We start from the raw sequence: 24096 nt of genomic DNA, 5'->3' as shown, positions 1-24096 counted from the left end.
GAAATCTGCACCTAAACTGTTCATAAACTCAATCATTTATGTTGAAGTATCTTCTGCTTCTTTAAAGTGTATGTGTTTACAGTCTGTAGTTTAGTGTTTCAGTTTTTATGCTGAAAGCATCAATATTAAATATCTTTATGCCTTAGTGTAAATGTCTGTTGCATAGGAAGAGACTCCTGTGATACTCTGTGCTCTACTTCTTACTTTCTTGTGCATACAAAGCAAAGAAGAAGTATTACTTAGAATTATAGAATCACGGAATGGTTTGGGTTGGAAGAGTCTTTTAAAGGTCTACCCGTCCAACCCCTCAGCAGTGGATTTAACTCCACCAGGTTGCTCAGAGCTCCATCCAACCTGACTTTGAATGTTTCTAGGGATGGGACATCTACCATCTCTCTGGGTAATGTGTTCCAGTGTTTTACCACCCTCATTGAAAAAAATATTTTCCTTATATCTAGACCAAATGTACTCTCTTTAAGTTTAAAACCACTACCTCTTGTCCTGTCACAAGAACCAACCAGGTTGGAACAGACCTCCAAGATCATTGAGTGCACACAATCACCCAACCCTATCTAATCAACTAGACCATGGCACTAAGTGCCTCATCCAGTCTTTTCTTAAATACCTTCAGGGATGTTGACCCCACCTTGGGCAGCCCATTCCAATGGGCAATCACTCTTTCTGTGAAGAACTTCTTTCTAAGGTCTTTCTAAGCCCCTTGCACAGCTTGAGGCTGTTCTGTTGCTGGTTGTCCGGGAGAAGAGACCAGCTCCCACCTGGCCACAGCCTCCCTTCAGGTAGTTGTAGACAGCAATAAGGTCTCCCCTAAGCCTCCTCTTCTCCAGGCTAAACAACCACAGATCCCTCAGCTGCTCTTCATAGGGCTTGTGCTCCAAACCCCTCACCAGCTTTGTTGCCCTTCTTGGGACATGTTCCAGCAACTCAACCTCTTTCCTAAACTGAGTGGCCCAGAACTGGACACAGTACTCAAGGTGTGGCCTAACCAGTGCTGAGTACAGCAATCCAACCAATTCCTTATCCACTGAACAGTCCACCCATCAAATCTGTATCTCCCCAATTTTGAGAGAAAGATGTTGAGGAGTAATGAATCAAAGGCTTTACAGAAGTCCAGAGAGATGATGTCATAGCTGTTCCCTTGTCCACTGATGTAGACACTCCATTATAGAAGGCCACTAGATTGCTCAGGCAGAACTTGCCCTTGATGAAGCAATGCTGACTGGTGCGAATCACATTCTTGTCTTCTATGTGCCTTATTGGAGTTTCCAGGAGGATGTGTGCCATGATCTTCCCAGGCACAGAGGTGAGGCTGGCAGGTTGGTAGTTCCCAGGGTACACCTTTCCATCTCTTTCAGGTGCAGTGTTTTCCCCCCTTCCAGTTGCCAGGGGCTTCACTTGACTTTTCCGATGTCATGGAGAGCGGCTTGGCAACTGCATCAGCCCTCAGGATTCTGGGATGTATCTCTTTAGGTCCCATAGAGCAATGTATGTTCAGTTTCCTCATGTGGTCATGAACCTGATCTTCTCTTTCAGTGGGAGGGACTTGGCCCTCACAATCTTCTTGTGGCAAGTATTGGTTGAGTGGAAAGGAAACAAACAGTGCTGGGGTTTATCTTCCTTAGACAGATTCAGTTTATCTGCTTTACGAGTTCTGGCAGAATGCTTGAATTCCTATACCCTCATTTTTTTTCTTACTAAACAAAAAGATAGTAAGCATAGCTGTATTAGGAATAAAGGAGGGTTATATGATGTAGGTAGAAAATAACTGGCAGAGTTAAATGTGGGTGTGCTGCTAGATTGTATGATAAGTCTTAAGGCCCAAAGTAGGTGGATATTAGATAAGCAAAAAAGTTCATAATCAATGATAAATAAACACGAGAGAGCAGTTCATTCAGGCTAAGTAATGTGATGTGATTGTTGACTGGTAAGATCTAGTGGTTTGAGTTTAATTGAGGAGAGACACAAAACTTATGTTCAGCTGTGTTAATTATACATTGTGCTCATCAAGCTCACCAAGTATGTCAGGTCAGACACACGGTACAAATGAGCTGTGTTCCCATGCTGAAACTCCTAAGTTGGCAGTATCCTTTAATAAAGAAACAAACTTCAAAGCAACTCCTTATATCAATCATATCTTTTGAAAAACTTTCTTTGAATAGAAGTATTTGAACTTTCCTCCTTTGCTGCTTCTGGATAGTCTAGCTGTAGTTCTTGAAGAGGTTCCATTCTCCTATGTGTTGTGCAACGGATATGAATGGCGACACCACATTTAGGGCAAAAAGGTGGTCCAAAGAAAATTATCTGGAGACAATTATGTGATATGGGAAATGTCAGACTAAACAGCAGATTCTTGATAAGAAGTAAAGAGCTGGATAAATTGTTATATAATGTGCATAAGTCAAGTGACCCTAGTTATAAGCAATGCAAACTGCCTGTTAAATGAGCTGCAACAACAAAAAACATTTGACTGGAATTTGTCTGAGTGAGGACTTCCTCTGTGAGAAGAGCTAAGATAAGGAGGTGGAAGAGGTACCAAAAATTGCTTTAGAGCTGCTTTTCCAGTTACATATTTAGTTTTAAAATGTAAGAATGGCTTGCACCTTTTTCAGAGAAGTCCTGTACTCTAGAACAACAATTCTTCAGGGGTTTCACTGTATGTAATAACTCCTGTATAGATCTCTTGTTGAGCAATAAATGGTCATAAAAGGGATTTTTTTTGGCCCTCATCTGTGAGTAAAGATACATTTTGGAAAATGAAATTAGGAAAACCATCATAATAGAAGGGACTAACATTACTGTTGCCCAGGCATGACAAGTTTCGTGGGGAGTTGATCTTAAAATAAATTGAAGGTTAAACCAGAAATTCCTCTTCATTTTAGCAGCACCTTTTGCAGTATCTCTATTGACTTAGGAGTCCAGTTTCTGCTTTGAAAAACTTCCCTGAAAGGTCTGATGGATTTTAAAATGTCTTTTCAACTTGTAGTGGATGCTAAAATCCAGGCAATACTGGCTTGACAGTATTGTAATTTATGAAAAAGACTACTAAATATAAATGTATATCTGGAGCTGAAAGAGGTGACATTTGCATTAGAACTTGCAAGACAGAGGTACAAGGACAATGCCTTGGTGGTAGCTGTGTTCTTAAAATGTGCCATGTTCTGTTCACAAGCGGTTCACAAGGATTTATTGCTGGTATTTCCTGGTTTTGACTAAAGTAAAGATAAAACAGAAAAGGGGTCACAATGCCTTAATTACTTAAACTAGTAAATGTGGGGTGGCACCTGTTCCTGCCTGTCTTGTTTTGTTCAGTAATATATCTGTTAAACCTTCCAGGAACCATCTGTTGCATGTGCCCTTCAGACACTACCAGGTGAACTGCTCTGACTGGTTGCTGAAAGTGATGTGTGGCGTAGTGGACATTCGCACTGTTTATGCTTCTCACCAGAAGGCAAAAGCCTGCCTCATCTCTCGCATCGGCTGCGAGCGAGCTGGGGTCCGGTTTCACCTTCGAGGGGTCAGTGATGATGGACATGTGTCTAACTTTGTCGAGACAGAGCAGGTAAGTGGATGTATCCAACAGCTTTGAATAATTCAGTCCACTCTGCTTTAATCAGTGCAACATTTAATTCTTTCCAGCAAGAATAGAGTAGAATAGAATAGAATAAACCAGGTTGGAAGAGACCTTCGAGATCATCGTGTCCAACCTATCATCCAACACCACCCAATCAACTAAACCATGCAACCAAGCATCCTGTCAAGCCTCGCCCTGAACACCCCCAGCGACGGCGACCCCACCACCTCCTCGGGCAGCCCATTCCAGTGGGCAATCACTCTCTCTGTGTAAAACTTCCTCCTAACCTCCAGCCTAAACCTCCCCTGACACAGCCTGAGACTGTGCCCTCTTGTTCTGGTACTGGTTGCCTGGGAGAAGAGACCAACCTCGGCCTCACTACAACCCCCCTTCAGGTAGTTGTAGAGAGCAATAAGGTCACCCCTGAGTCTCCTCCTCTCCAGGCTAAGCAACCCCAGCTCCCTCAGTCTCTCCTCATAGGGCTTGTGCTCCAAGCCCCTCACCAACCTTGTTGCCCTTTTCTGGACACGCTCCAGCAAGTCAACTAAAGGAGAACTAAAGGAGTTCAGCAAGTCTTCTTTTCCAAGAATATTTAAATTACTGTAGCCTAGCAGATCTGTCTGGTCTTGCTCATTAAGCATTTCTTTGTGATCTGTTCTTTTTCTAATTTTCCCATGCACTCAATTTTCACTAATAGTTTTAATCTTTTTCATGAATCCAAAAGTCTGGCCAGCTGATACAGTAGTGAAATACTGGGTTTTAAACCACTCAGAGAGCTTTGTGTGTCAATTCAAGCAAAAGCAGCATGACAATGTTGATGTGACAGTGGAGTTTCTCAGCTGCATGGAGCTTGCTTAGAATTATCAGTCATGAGCCCCATGTGTTAAACAGAAGAATGTTTTCAAATGTGTTCCATAATAAATGTCACACTTTGTATGTTCTACATACATTCTGAGGTACATTTCTTTCTAAGATTCATCATGTTTCCCATGCTGTAGAATATTGCAGAACTAGTTTGAAAGATTTTCTATACAATAATGGTCTCTACAATAGTTTCTCTATTGTTCATTTTAAGTGTCTCTGTTAATCCATACCACCAGGTATGCACTGAGAATCCCTTGCACTACAATGGCATGACTATATCTAGAGTGATGTAAAAGAATTTGTGTAGGGGTGCTGGGGGTGATTTCAGTGAAGACTGGAGTTGGGAGTTGCTTTTTGGCTCGAAGGAAGTCACTTAGAATCATGTAAAGTCTTATGATTCTAAAGATCCATGTTTTCAAGTTAGTTCTGTCTGCCTTACTGGATTGAAATCATCACTTCTTTACACAGTAAGTTTTTCAGCTATAAATTGAAGGTGACTATTAACTTCCTGCCTTATAGTACTTTTACAGACCAGTGAGGACAGCATTTATGAAAGGTGGTAAGTAGTGTATGCCGTGCTATGGTGAAGAAGAACTCTCAGCACTCAGATCATTTAGTTAAGAGGAAGCTGCTCAGCAAAGAAGCTGTATTTTGGGTGACAGGTTGGACTTGATGATCTTTGAGATCTTTTCCAACCTTATTGATTCTATGATTCTATTATTCTATTTGCTTGGAGTCAAATGATCTTTGTCTGGTGAAGGAAATGGAAAAAACCCACCATCTTCTCAGTCAGGCAAATTCCAGTGTAAAGTGACTTTGGAGGAGAATTTACTTTATATTCCTTTTTGCTTTGTGGGGGATTCTCTCCAGGGAGAGGTGGTATGACTTGAGAGCTTGATTGACATAGACAAACAAAATAACAGTCACTTTGGTTTCATTATACAGGGTTTAAATTGTTTACTACCTTAATAGTGAACAAAAAGCAGTGGACCCTGAAAAATATGAAATCTTCTGTGCCAGCTGAAATGAGTGATTTGATATTCAAGTCTAATCACCTTTACCTTTTGGAATAGAAGTAGTAATTACCAGCAGTCAGAACAACTATACAGAAATAGATGTCTCTATAAGATAAATGGGTGGTATCAATCTTCAAAAAAAGGGTAAGGATCTGCTCCTAAAATTTGGTTGTTTTCAGTGTCTTCTGGGCAGATCTATATGCCTGTGTATATTATGTAGATGTTTTTTCTTGCATATATGTGAGTGCTCATGCAGTAGAAGTAGATTGCTTATGTGATGCTCATAAGGGGGCGCTGGTGAGACATCTCTGCCTGACACAGTGAGTGTACCCTAGAGGTTCTTAAGGTAACGGTGTCATTACTTGTTACAGAAGAATAACAGCTGTGTCACTGTAGTCACTGCCTGACTGTTGAGGGTGGCATCCCCACACAGAAGTGCCCATACTTTAGCACTGGTATTTCCTCATGGCACTGTGTGAGTGTAACAGCTCACATTTGGCACCGCTCTTTTCCTTATCCCACTGCGTGAGGCAGGCAAGCCTTCCTGCACCTGTTTGTTCAAAAGCTAGCAATATTTGAGTACTTTCAAAAGTACCAAACATCTAAGATGTTGCCTTGTTTCTTTTCTCCAAGATGTTGCCTTGGTAGTGGAGCTTTAACTTCATCTGGTTCTGCCTAAGGACAAACATAGAGCTACCTTAGATTTTATAGTGCTGTGTTGCTCAGCAGAATGCCTGGATGAGTTGCAGACTGGTATTCCTCAGTTCGCTTGTGAGGTTTAATCCCCAGCCATGCTCAAAAGCATGCAAACTGTTACATGTGTGAGTTTCTGTACAGTGGTTGGAGGTCTCATCAAGGATGTGGGCAGCTTCTTGGTCATGGTTCATGTCCCTCCCTTTACCTGGTTTACTTCCATTTTCAGTAGACTGGCCTGGCAGCTTCCCACATCGTTCAGACTTCCACAAAGTCTGCTTGTTGGATGCCAGACTGTCCCCCTGCAGTGTTTGAGGCTCAGTGTCAGCCTCTGAATTATCTGGAATAATTCTCTTCCTGTGCCTCTCTTCCAGAGGAACTTCAAGTCAAGTCCAAGATACGTCTACTTCCTAGAAGGTCTGTCAGGGCATTAGCAGATAAGATAGGTCTACTCACTGAAAAGTGGAATTTTCCCTTGGAACCTAGGAACAGAAAAAGGGACATATGCCAATTGGTGAAGTCTGCTATTTTATCTGAGTGCCTGTTCAGGAGCATTAGTGCAAAATGCATTACTCAGGATTTGAAGAATATTCTCTTGCTGACATGCAGAGGAAAGAAAATGTTGGAAAGGGTTGTCAGCTTTCTTGCAGATCAGTCTCACATTTGCAGCTCTGCACTTACCAGTTGGCTAATTGTAGAAAATACTTCTACTCTTCTGCTCACTAGTTGGGCAAGAAGTATCAAAGTATCTCATTCTATTTTATTATATTCCAGGAGTACATTATGTTGCAAATAGTTAGCATGAAAAATAAGATGGCCTTTGCATTCTAACAGAAAACCTGAGGGTTGGCTTCTGGTGGGTGGCAAAACAGTACTTGGTTGCTAATGCTTCCCTTAACTGGGGCTGGGTCAGGCTCTTCACAAGGAATTGCTGTGCTTTGTTCCTGTTCAGTGAGGAAGGCTTTAGAGTATTTTGCAGTTGGCTAAGCATAAGTTCAAGAGTGAAATTGTTATAGAGTGAAAGGCTTGAGTAGGCTGAAAATTATAGCAAGGATTTGTAGTTTTAAAATGTGGTTTTGTTTGGTTTAAAAGGAGCAAAGAAGGTTGCTGTTGCTAGTGGTGATAAACACTAGTTTTAGTAAACTGCCGGTCCTAAGAAAGCAAAGTTGGGCTAACCACTGGGATGCCTGAGATCCAGTTCAGGCTTGCATCCGCTTACGATTAGGAAGGAAGAGCCCTAGAATAAACTCTCTCCTACTTTCATAGTAGACTGCTGACTAATCACTTATGAAGTAATATCTTGGCTGAATAACATTTTGTTTCCATGTGCTGCAGCCTGTACAGTGTAGTGGCATGCTGGCTGTGTGCTTTCATCAATAAACAGCACCCGAGGATTCTGAAAATACAGGACTTTCCCCCGCTTTGTAGGACTTACTTCTAAGTCTGTTTTTAGAAGAGGGAGAAACAATTAGTCTTATCTCCAGGCAGCTCTTTTATGCATAGGTGGTGTGCTTTTGTCTCCCACTGAGTTAGCCTTGTGGCATTTTAGCTCTGCAATGAGTCATTTTTTTGTGGGCTCACTTAACTAGTGTGACTCACAGTGTTTGAGGAGAAGGGAGAAAGTTAAATATCTCACTTCAATTTTGCCTTTTTTTTTTTTTCAAAGGGTACTGGTACATCACATCTATTTGGTCATTTGAGTTGCATCTTGAAAAAGAAGGGAAAAATTGGTAGGAAACTTTTAAAGAAAAACAAAATGTGAAGGGAAGAGAAGGGAGAGCTTTTTTGAAATCCCTCTGCTTCCAAAGTCACTGCCTTTTTTTCATGGAATAGTAGCCCTTTCTACCTGCAGTGTTGCAGGTAATCCTCAAGCCCTCTTAAAATCAGTCTGTTTCCCAGGGATAGCTTAAATGTTTCCCTTCACCCTTTCTTCCTTTCCTAGTAATCCCTTAAAACTGAGACTGTAGGGCATTCTTTGAATTCTTTTCTGCTGATAGTGTTGAGAAACAAGCAGTGGTTTCTTTATTTGTTTATGTTCCTGTCATTGTTTACATTTGAGGTCCTCCCCCAGTAACCCTCCAAAGGCTTGTGATAAATTCCTTGTATCTGAGCATGTGACTTAAGAAAACAACTCTGATTTACCAGAGGTAAACTAATATTTTTAGTTGTTTTCCCTTTCATCAAACTGTTCAGTGAAGAAAACCAAAACCTTAACAAGTCATTAAAAGGAAGTTCCATGAATATGGATTTCCCTTCCTTTTATTCCAGTTTAAGAAAAGAATGTCAGACATGGATTAATAAAAATGATGACTCTATCACAGTAACTTTGTAGACTGTTGGGTAGCTCTTCAGGAGAGGGCTGGATGTAATTGTGGTTAATTTATTTTCTGGATCAAGTTTTAGCATGGCCCCAGGTGGGGCAAAGAGGATTATTTTGGCAAGTATATGCTTGGAGCCCATGGTCTGAGCCAGAGAGACTTGTGGAGCGGTATGTTTAGGCCATCTGCTGTCCATGCTTTTTGTGGGTTGTGTGGCAGAGCTGGGGATCCCAGAACAAGCCATGCTTGTATCCACTTCATCATGGCCTGTGTCTCTGTGTGCCCCTTGAGTCTGGAATTAGTTTTGCCATTTGAAGCTGTGACTGAATAATTGTTCCCCTCTAATGAAGCTGAGTGGTGGAGATTAGTGAGTAAATTATTTCGGGCAATGAGTACACAGAGTGTGCTGGTATTAGAACACCAGCTGGTTGACATAGATGTTTGCTTCTTGCTCAGAAGCAGTGCTGGTTCTTTTCTTTGTCCAGTTCTGGGCCCCTCAGTTTAGGAAAGATGTTGATTTGCTGGAATATTTCCAGAGAAGGGCAACAAAGTTGTTGAGGGGCTTGGAACACAAGCCCTGTGAGGAGAGGCTGAGGGAGCTGGGGTTGCGTAGCCTGGAGAGGAGGAGACTCAGGGGTGACCTTATTGCTCTCTACAACTACCTGAAGGGAGGTTGTAGACAGGCAGAGGTTGGTCTCTTCTCCCAGGCAGCCAGCACCAGAACAAGAGGACAGTCTGAAGCTGCACCAGGGGAGGTTTAGGCTGGAGGTTAGGAAGAAGTTCTACACAGAGAGAGTGATTGCCCATTGGAATGGGCTGCCCAGGGAGGTGGTGGAGTCACCATCATTGGAGGTGTTCAGGAGGAGACTTGATAGGGTGCTTGGTTGCATGGTTTAGTTGATTAGGTGGTGTTGGGTGATAGGTTGGACACGATCTTGAAGGCCTCTTCCAACCTGGTCTGGTCTATTCTATTCTTTCTATTCTATTCTATTCTTGCTCAGAAGCTTAATACCTGTGCAGGAAGCTTATGTTACCAGGAAAGGTCCTTGGATACCATGGGCAAGTTCTGTCCCTGTGCAAGATGAAGGAGAGACTGAGAAACAACCTTTTGAACTGTCAACACTACCATTCTTGATCCTGGAATTGGAGAGAGAGGCCAAGGAAACATCTAGGACAACAGAAAGTGAAAGGAAAACGTGGCACATTCTTATGACAGAGATCAGAGAGCAAACAATCTATTATTAAGACAAAGATGCCCTCTACATGCATTAAGTAGTCAGTTGCTTTTATATTGTCTGATGGAAAACTGCAGGAAACATGTTTGAAAATCCATCCAGCTAACTAGATGGTTGTTCCATGGACCAGACCATTTGAGATTAATAAAACAGTCTTCAACTGTTTTGAGATTTTGACTCTGCTGTGGGCAAGCAGAGTTTTTTGATCCAAGAGAAAAGATGACTCCACAGTAGTTTTATGAAGACCAAAGACAGATATTTAGCAGTATGCATCAATCCTAATGACAAAACATTGTCCAAAATGTAACTGATTGTTGTTGAACTGAATGTTGTTGAGAGAGTGGTGTGATCTTCTTGGATGTATTTCTTGTCTGTGACTTAAGGAAAGCAGAAAACAGGAAAATTCTGGAAATAACTTGCTTTGAGTCTCTTTTCTTCAAGAAATGTTCATCTTTTGTCAGTGTCTTAAATTAAGAAAAAAATATCTTCTAGAGGGCAGGGTAATAAAGTCTCAACTAGAATGACAAAAAAGTGAGTAGACATATAAGTGCCTGTAGAAAACATGACATTGTGACTAAAAATGATTAAGGCTTGGAATAATATGAGAAAAGAAGTTCTGTACTTACCCTTGCAGAAATGCTGGAATTGCCTAAGGAAAAAAAGTTGGAATGTTTTATTTATCAGAGTAATCTTAGCCTGGATAGATTATCAGTGATTATTTAAGATTTTAACAAATTGAGTCTCTCATAGTATATATGGGTGTCAAGACTATGTCCATTCCTGAACTGGAAAGTCTTGTTAGCCTTAGTCTTTCAAGCTGCTTACTTAACAGGTCTGCTGGTAGGAAGGCTGTTGCCACTGTTATTGTAAGGTCAAGGTGTAGGAGAAGTGTTGTTTTTAGATAGCTTTGGAATAGCTATGTTTTGCCCTTGAGTTAGGAAAGCATACCTTATCAGTAACTGAGAGAAAGAAAGAGGGAAATGTAGGAGTAGATTTGCCCTTGCTTGAGTTAGAGAAGGCCATGTTTAATCTTTGACTTAGAAAAGAATGTAAGCATCCTGTAACTGAGAAGAAAGACTTGGAGGAATTTGGTTGCATGTGTCGAAGTACTGGTTTGTTATTTTAACCTATTGTATGCCTTAATTACACACAGGCCAGTAGAAAATAACCAATTAGGATGTAACAAATATACTTTCAGAAAGTATATGTAACTTGCAGTGTAACTTAATAAATGTCTTTGCCTGGTAACATCTTGGCCTGGAAGCTGTGCTTGTAGTGGCTCTAGGGTGATTGAACACCAAAACCGTATTACAACATCATGGGGCATATGTAGTCAAGATCAGGGGATGATGTTCCTTGGAGTGATGAATGACTGGCAGATAGAAGCATTGCTGAAATTCAAGGAGGATTTGCACAGTTAAAATGTTTTAATGAAATGGTTGCAGTCTGTTTGGGAAGGAATGCCTGGCAGAAAAGGGTGTTATTCTCCCACTCATAAAAAAATACTAGGTCTATTTCCAACTCACTGTCACCTTGGAAGGAACAACTTTTGCATTCATGTGGGTTACAAGAATGAGGTGAGAGAGTTGTGAAAGACCACAGAATTGCTCCAGAGGATAGAATGATGAGCCCTGCAAGTGAAAAGAAAAATAACCAAAAAAAGCTAATCTGGAGAGCTCTGTTGTGAATGACTCTTGGGAGCCATGCTCCCAGTTCAGAAACCTCATCCGATTTCTAAAAGCTATGTGGTTATATGCATTTAAAATGGAAGTTTCTTTCCCCTATCATCATAGAAGGGTTCTGTATTAGACCTCATCCTGACAGAGTACCCCCCAGCTCATCACATCAGGGTCTGGGCATCCTGGTTAGATCACAAGAATGATCCCCAAATACTTTGAAATGTTGTTCAGTTCTCCAAATGGACCACTTAGTATGTCAGAAAACATTTAGAATAAGTAATGGGTGAAAAACCACTGAACAGAAAATGTGAGTGATAATAGTAACAAACATCTGTTCACTCTTAGGATGTTGAATCACTAATAAGTGGAAATTTGAGCTTCTATTACTGCAGAAAGGCAGAAGTGTTTGGTCAGTATTTTTCTTCTATATTTGGCATAAAGCTGGCAGGTTATATATTGATGGTCTGTAACTGATTAAACACTTTCCATTTAAACTGTAGCTCAGGAAGATGTTAAAATGCAGATACTGGAATTACTATAATTGAATCAGTGGGTCTAGAGAATTTGCAGCTGGGACTTACAAAAGAGGTGGCCAAAGAGATACTTGAGATGTTGCTTTCTCAGTTAGTTATGGAAACAGTGGCATTCCTGAAGATTATAAAGAGAACTGATCCTCTGTAGCAAGATTTTTTTCTGTATTCATTATGATTATACTTACTTATCACTAAGGTGGTGGTTGTTGCCAGGTTTTGAAGTGAGCCGGTCCTGACTCTTTTTTGCTTATTTTCAGGACCTGATCCTCATTTAGCTTGAGTCAGGATAATGCTGGGTCTGTCAGTGAAGCTAGACAAAATTGCTTTACCTTAGAATTAGCTCCTCTGGGTCCATGACTGAGTGAAAAGATGATTCAGTGTTTAAAAGTCATTGACTCATCTTGGTGTGGCCTGTCTCAGGGAGGATGTGATGAAGAAGAGGGAGGTGGGCCTACTCATTCCTCCCGTAGTCCAAATGTAGGATAAACTCTGCCAAGCAAAGAGAAGGTGCACCAGTGCGTTGTCATGGTGTTCAGAGCCATGTCACTCGAAGTGTGAGGTGGCTCTTGCAAGAGAGCTTCTCTGATCACTCCCATCTTTCAGGGAGTTGTGCTAGGATGTGATGCAACAGGGAAGGGCTTTCAGTTCCTTGCTGTGAGGCTAAAAACATCAAAATGTACAGTTGTGCATAGTATCTGGGCTAGCTAGCATTGTAATGTTAAGGTTATGTCCCTGATGAAGCCACTTATTCCATCTTAGTGAAATAGGGATAATTGTAAATGCTCTGCAAAAATGTTGTAAAGATTAGTTATGTAAAACTGGTTACAGAATTATTAAATAGCCACCTCTCTGGAGTAGCTGTACTACTTCTTTTCACATATGTAGCTCTAAAACTTGTATATTGGTAGTGATGAAAGGTCAAGATAAATGAAGGCACTTCCCCTGAGCCACCCGGCTAGCACAGCCAGTGGCAAATCCAAAAAAGCACAAACCATGTTAAAGCTGCAGAGTAACCTAATTTCATATTCTTTCCTATTTTGGGAGCTGCCAGCCAGCTGGTAGCAGTTGTGCTGAATGATATGATGCAGTTAGAGAAGCAGCTACCTGAATGACCTGGATACCATTCCTCCACAGGGCTGCAGAAGTGTCATTGTCATGCATGAGATAACAGAGATGTGTCTCATGTATCCCCCATGGAAACCAGCCAGGATTCCACTGCTAAGTATAGGCTAGGGGAATGAGCTGGGCTTTGCACAGTTGCTCTGTGGTCAGGCTGAATATGAAGATAGTTCCTTTTGTGCAAAGTTACCATATAATGTAGCACTTTGCTTGTGAGATGAAGGGGGGCTAAGGCACAGCAGGAAATTAGTCTTTGCACTTGGCATAGATTTGATTTAAAGTCAGTTTGTTAGCAGTGATTGTAAGTACAAGTACTGAGTGAGAGTTTGAAGTCTGGCTAGGGAAGCAAATGGAGAATTTGGAGCCTCTTGGCATAAGCCTCCTGGAAAAGAAGTAGATCACATGCTGTTCACCGAGTCTTAGAATGGGAGTGGCAAAGCTGCTAGCTTCACCAAGATTTATTTGAACACTGGCAAGGCACAACATGCAGTGAAATAAGAAATAGTAAATAAAGCAAGAGATAAGCTTATCCCACACCTGACATTACCCATCATCAGTCACAAGGAGCGGTGACATTTTGCACAGTTAAATTCTGTGAGAGAGACAGAGGGAGAATGTATGAGTGGTCTTCCTGACTGTCTCTACGAGTAGATCAAATCTGTCTTCATTGTGGATGAAAGATTCCTATCTTCTTGCCAGTGAAGGTGTTTTAAATTTTCCCTCATTTCTGGTGAGTAGTGAATTGAATCTGCTGTGAGGACATGAAAGCAAATACATTGTGCTTTGTTACACTGCCTGTGAGACTATGGAAAAGTTGCTGAGCAGTAAGTGGATACAGGGAGATACATGGTTTACTGTTTTTACACTTTGAGTTCAGTGTCTTAAACTGTCACCTGATGAAGGAGTCACAGACTGGTAGGTTTAACTGCAGAACTCCTTCCTTTTATTTTCTTTTTGCAGACAATTTACTTGGATGATGATGTCTCCTCCTTTGTGCAGATCAGAGGTTCTGTTCCACTGTTTTGGGAGCAGTCAAGGCTTCAGGTAAAACAAATAATCAAAAAGCCTACCTTACTTATCTCTCTTTTTACTCATTATTTAGAACTTACATAAAAGTTGGAGTTTAAAAAATAAGCTGCAAAGCTCATTCTGTGAAAATGTTGACCTATGTCATGTTAGTTTTACCTTATAGGAATTTTTGTGTGTTAAGATAAACAGAACTAAACCAGGTAACTGGCTATAGTCAACTTAAGTTTAATGTTTTTGTGTGCCTCTACAGGGAACTATTTGCAAGAGACTGCATCCTAAGATGACACAGCAATATCTTTGTAACATTTTCAAAATTATTTGGAATAAATTTTCCTTCTGAAATGCCCAGTTGGCTTGATGATACTGATCTCCACCATGAAATTGAACTATCTAGGGATATCAGGAGCTCTATAGGAGCACATTATCTTGAAACAAAACCTCATGTCTGGATGGTGCGTTGACTAGATTTTGGTCCAAAGGGTGATGATGATATAATCTGAGCCTTCTGCAAGGCAGATGTATAAGGTTTCATCAGGAGATGACTGCATCAAGCCTAGTGAGTTACACATAGTTTGTGACTTACAGTTCATGTACAGTTGCAAGCTCAAGTAAGAATCATGCTAGCACTCTTTGCATTCCCATAACAAAGGGGTAAGCAACTGGAATGAATATGCACATATATTAGTAGAGAGAATACATAATACAACTTTTAAAAGATACTTATAATATTATCTTACACTTTAATATAATTAAATCTAGCACCTGGCTGCCATTCAGAACTACTGGATTTAGCATAAAAGGGAGAGGAATAAAGGATCTGTGATGTCTGTTAGCACCATCCAGTGCAATGCTTGCTTCCTTTTATAAAGCAGATCTGCCAGCATGGTAGTGCACGCATCCGGCCCATGGCACAGCTGTATCTAGCACTGTTGTTCTGTGTGCTATAAAGCCATTGAGCTTTCCCCCAAGGCTAGTGGGGGGGCACCTCTAGTTAAACAAAATTTTCAGCTCTTTTGCAGGAACACAGCTTGCTTCTTTTGCCTGATCCAGATTAGGCTATAAATCTTCATGTTCCTGACTACTCGTAACTCTTAGTCCTTGAATGTGAGTGTATTAGAAAGAATGGCAGAAACCAACCTCATGAAAAACAAAGGAACCTGATGAAGTACAGGAAACTATGAACAATCCTATAAATAATTAACAGTGTAGTTTTTGAGAAGGCAAGAAGCCCTCTGTGTACTGTAATAATAGTAGCTAGCATTTCATCCTTCATATTTTCAAAGGATTGTTCTGATACTTTTTGTTTTCTGTAAATAATGAAAGATGAAAGAACTCAGGAAACACAACCCATGGAACTGGCATAATTGCAGCCTTTTCTTCCTAGAGTAGGAAGAAATTTAGGCACAGCATGCTCATGTAAGGCAATGTGAGATGTTTGCTAGAGGCAGGCAAATGGATTCATTTGGCCATAAAAAAAGTGTAGGTATCCCTTTGTTTAATGATAATTGTGTTTTCATTTGTAATTGCAAATGTTGTTGTCTAATAAAGGCTGTAACTTTTGTATTAAGGATATTAGGTATGTGGGTATGTAAGGTCTGTTAGGTGTCTGGTGCTGTTAAAGAGGTGTTTTTCTCTGAAGGAAAAAGGGAGACATCTAGTGATTTAGGAGTCTGCCAGTTTAATAAGCTATTTCTCTGTTTTCTTTTCTTCCCTTTTTTTATTTTAGGTGGGCTCTCGTCATCTGAGGCTCAACAGAGGTCTGGAAGCCAATGCTCCTGCCTTTGACAGGTAAGCTTCATTCCACTTCAGCAGTAACGCAGAAGGCTGGCATTTAACCAAGATTCCACGGCTTTATGCCTTCCTAGTAGATGTGAAACATCTCTCACATTATGGAGCCAAACCTCCAGGTACCGTGGATTATTCAGTGTGTTTATACTGAAGGTACACAGAGGACATGGTCTTTACCGCTGTAACCCAGGTAATTAAAATGTCAATATTTCTTCCACTCCATTCTGGATTTGGTTTTCTTCTCATTGTTTTACCGCTGTACAGAAATAAGTGTCCTATGCTATGATGTGGATGTTTTTCTACCTTACTCAAAGACTGGTTTGTAAACCTTTTTAAACCATTAAGGCTGCTTGTAAGCTGGAACCTCAAAAAAGCCATGCATTAGCTTGGGTTTTTTGAACGTCTGACTATGAAGTGCTATACTTTAAATACAAACTCCCCTGGACAGGGGAGCATTGTCTAAAAAGGAGAATTAACCAGGTTGGATGAATTGGGCCTGTGAGAATCTTCCAATGTGTCAAGTCGGAGGTCATGTGGTTAATTTCAGTTTTAGTTTGTTTTTGGCAGATCAGAGTTTGCGTAAATTTTGCTTAAGACCTCTCAGTTTCTTGATTTCATTCACTGCAACTGTTACAAACATGACACTGGTGATTGTTAGTAGTTTTGCAGCACTGAAGACCCCAAACAGGGATTAGAATCTAAAAGGACTGGGCACCATAGCAGTCATGCCCTGAACAGTCTTGGTGTACATTAATTCTCCAAGCTTTTTGAGGCTTTTAAATCATACTCAATTCAAATGCCTTTGAAACCCATCTTGTGCCATGATAGCTTGCTCTGCCATGTCCCTAAAACTCCACTTTAGAAGTTTGCATTCCACAGCAGAGATAATTTATGTCAGAAAACAAAAACTTACTCAGCATCCTTCTGTGCTGCCCAACAAACTGAAGAGTACCTCAGCAAGGAACAGCTATGTGAAACCATTTAGCTCAGAATCTTTTCTCTCTAACCCTGATGCAACTGTGAATAGCATTATTTTAAGAAATGTAAGTGCTATTCCTTCTTTCTCTTGTGTACAGTAAAACATTTAGGCTAAAAGAAGATAGGGATCCTTTTGCAAAAGACAGTCCTCTGGCAATGGGCAAATGAAAGTGACTGCTTATATGGAAAAAAGACACTGAAACTTAGCAGTCAGCTGCAGCTTTTCTGAGAGTGTTAGAGTGCTATAGCCTATTACATTTAGCCATCTGATGAGTTAATGTGTTGAGAAAGCACTGTGAGAAGTGAATGGTAGCTTTGTTGGTGGATCTTTTTCATACCCTGTCCTTGAGAAAACCTTGGGGAGCTCTGCTTACAGAACTCAAGCAGGTGATATGAGCTTCAGCACTTTTGTTGTAAGGAAGCAACACTGGCAGAGAAGTAGGATCTTGATGCTGGAATCTGAGAGGTGCAAATGTATGGGAAGAGTTGGCATGCAAAATCAGGAATATAAATAGCACCAGAAAATATAGTTAGCCATGTTTCTTGAGGGCCAGGCTTCTAACTTTTTCTTTCTTTTTCTCCCCCCCGCCTCCCCACCGTGGGTTTCTGTGTAGGTTATTTCTAGTTACAGCCAGAAGATGTATGCTTGCTATTTTTCTGACACTTGGTCATTGCATGTTGCTTTGCAGCATGTAAGAGCCTTTAATGTGCAAGTGCTTATTTTGGTTTTTCTTGTCGATTTCTACTCAGCTACAGTAAGTACATGATGGAAGATGGCTTTAAGATCTAGTTGTTTCTTGATGAGCCAGCACAGCTCCTGTAGTGAGCACATGCCAACTTAAAAAACTTTATTGAAGGGAGAATGGGTGCCCTCTGCATGTGGCTAAAAGCTCTTGACTTGAAAGTCCCTGAATATCAGGCTTTGAGAGGTTGGGGATATATGCAAGAACCCCCTTGCTTTATACTTGTCCTATTTTGTGTTTTTTCTGATTAATTGGGCCAGTCCACTTGGAAAAGAGGACCTTTGTTCTGATATAGTGTCTCCATGTTGTGGAAGCTCAGGGATGTTTCAACCCTGTCTTAAGACTTAACATGTGTTTGTGCTTCCCTGGCCTTGGCACTAGAGGCCGAGGACCACCTGCTGCTGTTCACTCTTTGTAAGCCCAGTCCTGCAAGATGCTATGTGATTCCTGTTGATGTGTACTATGTTTTCCTCTCTTCTTGTCTTTCCTATGTAGTTCCCAGGCTGACAACCAAGAGGTGGGAGCATACAAAGGGCAATATTAAAGCTAACAGTGACATAAAAGATCTGAGGCTTTCTCTTAAGGAAAGAACATGATTTTTTTCTTGAATTTCAATACAAAGCACTGTCTGTTAATTGCATACTTTCACCACTTGGATTTTAATAATTAACTGCAAGGAAACTGAGGAAGATGTCTGCAGCTGCTGTGGCTGAAACTTTACACTGGATGGAATGGAACAACCAATGTATTTTGAAAAAGGTATCAAGCAACATGACATGGTTTTATTTAGTACCTATTATGGTTACTTTTGCAGGCATATGATGCTTCTGAAAGAGCAATATGGAAAGCAAGTGATTGTTAACCTGTTGGGAAGCAGAGGAGGGGAGGAGGTGCTCAACAGAGCTTTTAAGGTAGGAGCAATATTTTATTTCTGTTATCTGCTGATTTCCCCTGAGCCTTCAAGTTCTTCTGTTTCCCTTCTGGCCCACTAGGTGATGAATAGTATATCTAAAGAAATGACGTTATTTCTTTACTAGATGTTATGTACTGAGAGACGGATGCCTCTTAGTATCATGGCTTAATTTCCAGCACTGTCTTCCTGCTTATTTTTGCAGAGTTTAGTGCACATTCTCTTCAAACTGACTTTAAAAAAAATTTTGCCTTCATTGTCCTAAGAGTAGTTCACATTTGCAACAATGGTCTGTTTTGTCATGGTATATAGTCAAGTGCCTCGTGGGATTGCCAGAATTGCTTGGGGTGCAGGCCTTGACCCTGAGTGTGAGCAAGCTGTCTTGCTCTGTTTATAATGGGAAATAGCTGCTTTGCACTGATATGACTGGGAATTGGCTGCCTGAGCACCTTGCAGTCTGGTGTATGGAGAGAGGTTTTCCTGGCCCCTAAGTATCCCTAGGCACAACTAATACCTGAAATTGTCTGGGTTGTGCTTTCAGGATGGCTGGTGCTGTCAAATTAAAGCTTCAGAGACTTCTAGTGCAGTGTTCTCATGGCCAGATTTTTAAAACTAGTGTCTACTTGAAGTCACAGGCTGGCACTGAGTGGGATTTGCAGCAGCGCATTGCTGCCTGAATCTGACTGGAGGGTGATGGCATTCTGCCTCCTAAGTGCTTCCGAAGAACACTATGAAGAATGGTTTAAGTACGCTTCTGTACTAAGTGTTATGTGTTTATCAACAGTTAAGAATGATAGAACAGTTCTGAGTTTAAACATTTACTATGTGAAACTAAGCAAAATGTGTAGTGAAGTAATAGTTCCTGATTTCTTTTGCACTCTGTTGGAATAATGTACCCAAGACAGGGAGTGTCATGAGTTTTTTGGCAGTTTTTCAGCGTGACCATTTGTTCCTCCTCCCAAAGAACTAGGGAGGACTCTCAGTTTTCCCAGTGGAAAGTGACAAAGTGAAAGTCCTTCTGTAACCAAAGAAAGTGATTATGGCTAAAGCTTACAGGGCTTTAGCAGGTACAGAAGTCAAGTCTGGTCCTAGCTTCTGTTTTCAACTGCCTACTGAATTTCTGCATGACACAGATTAGCCTCTCTAATTTCTTGTTTTCCCTATCTTTAAAATAATTTTTGTAGTTTATTTTCTAAAACCACTGAAATTTAGGAGTAAGAGACAATCACTTGCAAAATGCTCAGATAATGTGGGAAGATAAAAATAAGACTTTTCTTATAAATGTAATGCTGGTATTTTATCAAACACATCCTTAAAGACAGTATTCTGGACAGTATCATACAAACAAGGGTTAGGTCAGAAACAGGGCATCTCTAGATTTAAAGACTTTGCATTCAATCATTTCTTTTAAATAGAGACCCATTTTAATTGTTGAACTTTATAGGTGTTTGAAAATAAATAAATTATGAAAGCACTGTGAAAGAATTCAGACTGACAGCGCCGGAAAGTCAAGTTTCGTTCCCACTCAAGACAACCACTTCTTGGTCTTTTCTTTGCCTTTGTGTTTAATAATGGATGTTTTGAAAGACTGTGTAGTTCATTTTTACTTTAATGATTTTAAAGGACTTGAATTAAAAATTAAATATTTCATAGAGGAATGATTAGTATTTAAAACTTTTCTTCTTTTCTGTTACTAGTTTATTTCTTTGTTTCTCGATCTTCCTTCGTATTCCTTCTTCTCCCAACTCTTGCTTCAGTCTTAGTAATTCTTATCCAAATTAATTCAAAATACTCTCATAATCACTGCTGCTGGGTTTCCTTGATTGGAATGTCACAACTACCATTCGTTTATGCAACGGGAACAGATGAAAAACTGTAAAAGACCAATTTACCTTGAGCTCTTAATGTGAATCAGCTGTTACCAGACCCAAAATCAGTATCATTCCCAGAAATGCTGTTCCTCTCATAAGCATCTCCTAGAACAGATGCAATTACGTTTACAGTAAAAGCAATGCTGTAGTGTAGAGTTACGAATACTCTGACAATGATTTAAACTTAGGCAGTGGGTAAATGTCATCCTCAAGTGCATTACTAGTGCCAGCAGCTGTAAAGGTAAGTTGAGGTGTCAACAATAGAGAAGCTCTTACCAAGTGTTTTGGCATTTCTAACAGTGTAATGAAACATTTTGAAAGTCTTTCTCCAAATACCATGCAACTCCTTTAAAATTGTTTCTGCAGGGAAGGCCTAATGGCTTGCTTGATGCAATTATACTGGTCTAATTGCTTCATGTACTCTTAATATAGTATCAGAATTGTTTTGTTCAGTTTGTGTCACAACTGAAGTGGAGAAAAGCATCTGTCTCTGGGGATGAGAATGTGCAGGAGGGAAGGGAATAGACAAAGTCTTGCATAATTAGAGTTAATGTAACAGTGCTCTCTGGCTTTGTCATGGAAAGCAGGATGTGTTATTGTTGTATCTATTGCAAGTTCCTTAATGCGATTTCAGATGATTACAGAAATGCCTGTGAGGTTGTGGAAGTCTGAGATTAATTAATGAGGCTATTTGTGCCTCTTCTTTCACTTTTGTAGTATGTTTCCTGGGACTTCTTCCTCCCTGAGCAATCTCTGCCTCAATTTAGGGCAATATGTTCCATGCCATGGCACTGAAGAATGGTTAAAAGATGTACCTATGTGTTGTTATGTTCTTTAAGCAGCTCTGTTCACCCTTCCCATCAGGGTCCCTGTACTGTCCCAGAGCATCACTGTTGTTGCACACCCTTTGAACAGAGGGAGCAGTCCATTGCTGCAGGGCTGCTGCTAGCCAAGGTGCAGACAGTAGTAATTATGATGTATAATTTGTAGTTACATTTTGAATTTCCCTGCATTAAAAATGGGGTCTAACAATGCAGTTTACCTTTGCAAAGAAAACAAACAGGGAATTTCAGTTGCTGTTTCATGTCTGGCCTGTCAAAATTACCTATGAACATCTCAGCATTAAAAATTTGATAAACAGTCAAAGTTTAGTAAGGATAAAACCAGGCTGGTATCAATCCCTACACTGTGGCTTGAGCAGGAATTGTTTTCTTCATTCTCTGTCTAAACAGAAACTGCTATGGGCCTCTTCCCATGCAGCAGACAGTCCCATGATAAACTTTGACTACCACCAGTTTGCAAAAGGTGGGAAACCTGAAAAACTGGAAAATTTGCTGAGGCCTCAGCTGAAGTTGCACTGGGAAGAACTTGGAATCTTCACAAAGGGCAAGAATGTAAGTCCATGGTGAGTGTCCCTGCCCCTCTGTCGCAGCATAGCCTGGCACCACCTGTTCTGTCCTTCCCAGGTTTCTTGCTGTGTTTGGACAGTGAGTGTTAATGACCATCCTGAAATACAGTTTTGAGACAAAGTACAGTCTTGGTGCTACGTAGATTATTTGGCTTAACTGCATCTCCATTGTTTGGAACCTGCAAAGTGACCTGTGCGTGGATTTGCTAATACAGGTTTGCAGATGTAGTCAAGTAATTAGACAGGAATGGAAGGCATTGTGCACAATGTGCTTGCACCATCAAAATGTGGGTGACTATATTCAGACTAAATTTGATGATCTTGTTCAATCAGCTGACAATTAGATGTTATTTTAAAATAACCTTTTTTTCCCTCCCTACTCTTGTGCTGCTTACCAAAGTCTACAGACAGGTACTTTTCGAGTGAATTGTTTGGACTGCCTGGATCGGACTAATAGTATACAGTCCTTTGTTGCACTGGAGGTGAGTTTGGCAGAGGACCTTTCCTGAATGTCTGTACTGCATACATCATCTATACAATGGGAAAGACAGGAAAGAGGGCATAAGCCTCAGGTACACAAATCTGTCTTTATGGAACAATGGAACAGGTCATCTTGAGTGCAATCACACAGCACTTCCAGGATGGCCAAGGGATCAGGCCCAGCCAGCATGGATTTAGGAAGGGCAGGCCCTGTCTGTCCAACCTGATCTCCTTCTATGATCAGGTGACCGCCTGGTGGATGTGGGGAGGCCTGTGGATGTAGTCTACCTGGACTTTAGGTGGGTTGGATTGGTTGATGGGTTGGACGCGATGATCTTGAAGGTCTCTTCCAACCTGGTTTATTCTGTTCTATTCTATTCTATTCAGCAAGGCCTTTGACACTGTCCCCCATAGCAAACTCCTGGCCAAGCTGTCAGCCCATTGCTTGGACAGGAGCACACTGTGATGGGTTAGGAACTGGCTGGAGGGCCGAGCCCAGAGAGTGGTGGTGAATGGTGCCACATCCAGCTGGCAGCCAGTCACCAGTGGTGTGCCCCAAGGATCAGTGCTGGGCCCTGTGCTCTTTAACATCTTTATTGATGATCTGGATGAGGGCATTGAGTCCATCATCAGTAAATTTGCGGACAACACCAAGCTGGGGGCAGGAGTTGATCTGCTGGAGGGTAGAGAGGCTCTGCAGAGGGACCTCGACAGGCTGGACAGATGGGCAGAATCCAACGGCATGAGACTGAATGCATCCAAGTGCCGGGTTCTACACATTGGCCACAACAACCCCATGCAGAGCTACAGGCTGGGGTCAGAGTGGCTGGAGAACAGCCAGGCAGAGAGGGACCTGGGGGTACTGGTCAATGATAGGCTGAATATGAGGCTGCAGTGTGCCCAGGCGGCCAAGAGGGCCAATGGCATCCTGGCCTGCATCAGGAACAGTGTGGCCAGCAGGAGCAGGGAGGTCATTATGCCCCAGTACTTAGCATTGGTTAGGCCACACCTTGAATACTGCGTCCAGTTCTGGGTCCCTCAGTTTAGGAAGGATGTTGACTTGCTGGAACAAGTCCAGAGAAGGGCAACAAAGTTGGTGAGGGGTTTGGAACACAAACCCTGTGAGGAGAGACTGAGGGAGCTGGGGTTGCTTATCTTGGAGAAGAGGATGCTCAGGGGAGACCTTATTGCTGTCTACAACTACCTGAAGGGAGGTTGTAGACAGGTGGAAGTTGGTCTCTTCTCCCAGGCAACCAGTACCAGAACAAGAGGACACGGTCTCAAGCTGTGCCAGGGGAGGTTCAGGCTGGAGGTTAGGAAGAAGTTCTATACAGAGAGAGTGATTGCCCATTGGAATGGGCTGCCTGGGGAGGTGGTGGAGTCACCATCATTGGAGGTGTTCAGGAGGAGACTTGATGGGGTGCTTGGTTGCATGGTTTAGTTGATTAGGTGGTCTTGGATAATAGGTTGGATGCGAAGGTCTCTTCCAACCTGGTCTGGTCTATTCGATTAGATTCTATTCTATTCTATCTCGATGATACAGAATGCTGCTGACTGGAACACTGAAGTTGAGGATGAAAAGCAGAAACACATACAGGAACCATGTTGTTACTGGTTTTTTTTTCTCTTCTCTGCACTTAATCCAGGTCCTGCTTGCTCAATTAGAGAGCCTTGGGCTGAACTCTAAATCTATCATTGAGCGCTTTGTGGAATCCTACAAAGTGATGTGGACTCTCAATGGTCATAATCTGAGCAGAGTATTTAGTTGCAGTCGTGCCCTTGAGGGGAAGAACAAGGTAAAGAAAAATGTCAAAACTGTTTATTCACAAATGAAAATGTCAGA

The 24096-nt window shown here is 41.4% G+C and overlaps 1 protein-coding gene across 1 annotated transcript in view; it reads left to right on the top strand.

Moving 5' to 3' along the window:
• Nucleotides 1-24096, top strand: part of SYNJ2 (synaptojanin 2) — a 68672-nt gene that overhangs the window by 18936 nt on the left and 25640 nt on the right. Inside the window, exons 4-10 of the mRNA XM_009907186.2 lie at nt 3352-3577; nt 14007-14090; nt 15802-15863; nt 18399-18495; nt 21598-21770; nt 22174-22255; nt 23900-24049. Of these exons, the coding sequence (XP_009905488.2) occupies nt 3352-3577; nt 14007-14090; nt 15802-15863; nt 18399-18495; nt 21598-21770; nt 22174-22255; nt 23900-24049 (874 nt within the window). The remainder of the gene's footprint in view (nt 1-3351; nt 3578-14006; nt 14091-15801; nt 15864-18398; nt 18496-21597; nt 21771-22173; nt 22256-23899; nt 24050-24096) is intronic.

Source organism: Dryobates pubescens, chromosome 6 (genome assembly GCF_014839835.1).
Source record: "Dryobates pubescens isolate bDryPub1 chromosome 6, bDryPub1.pri, whole genome shotgun sequence".
Lineage (NCBI taxonomy): Eukaryota > Metazoa > Chordata > Aves > Piciformes > Picidae > Dryobates > Dryobates pubescens.
The sequence above is the reverse complement of the archived record's forward strand: the minus strand, read 5'-3'. Positions and strand labels throughout refer to the sequence as shown.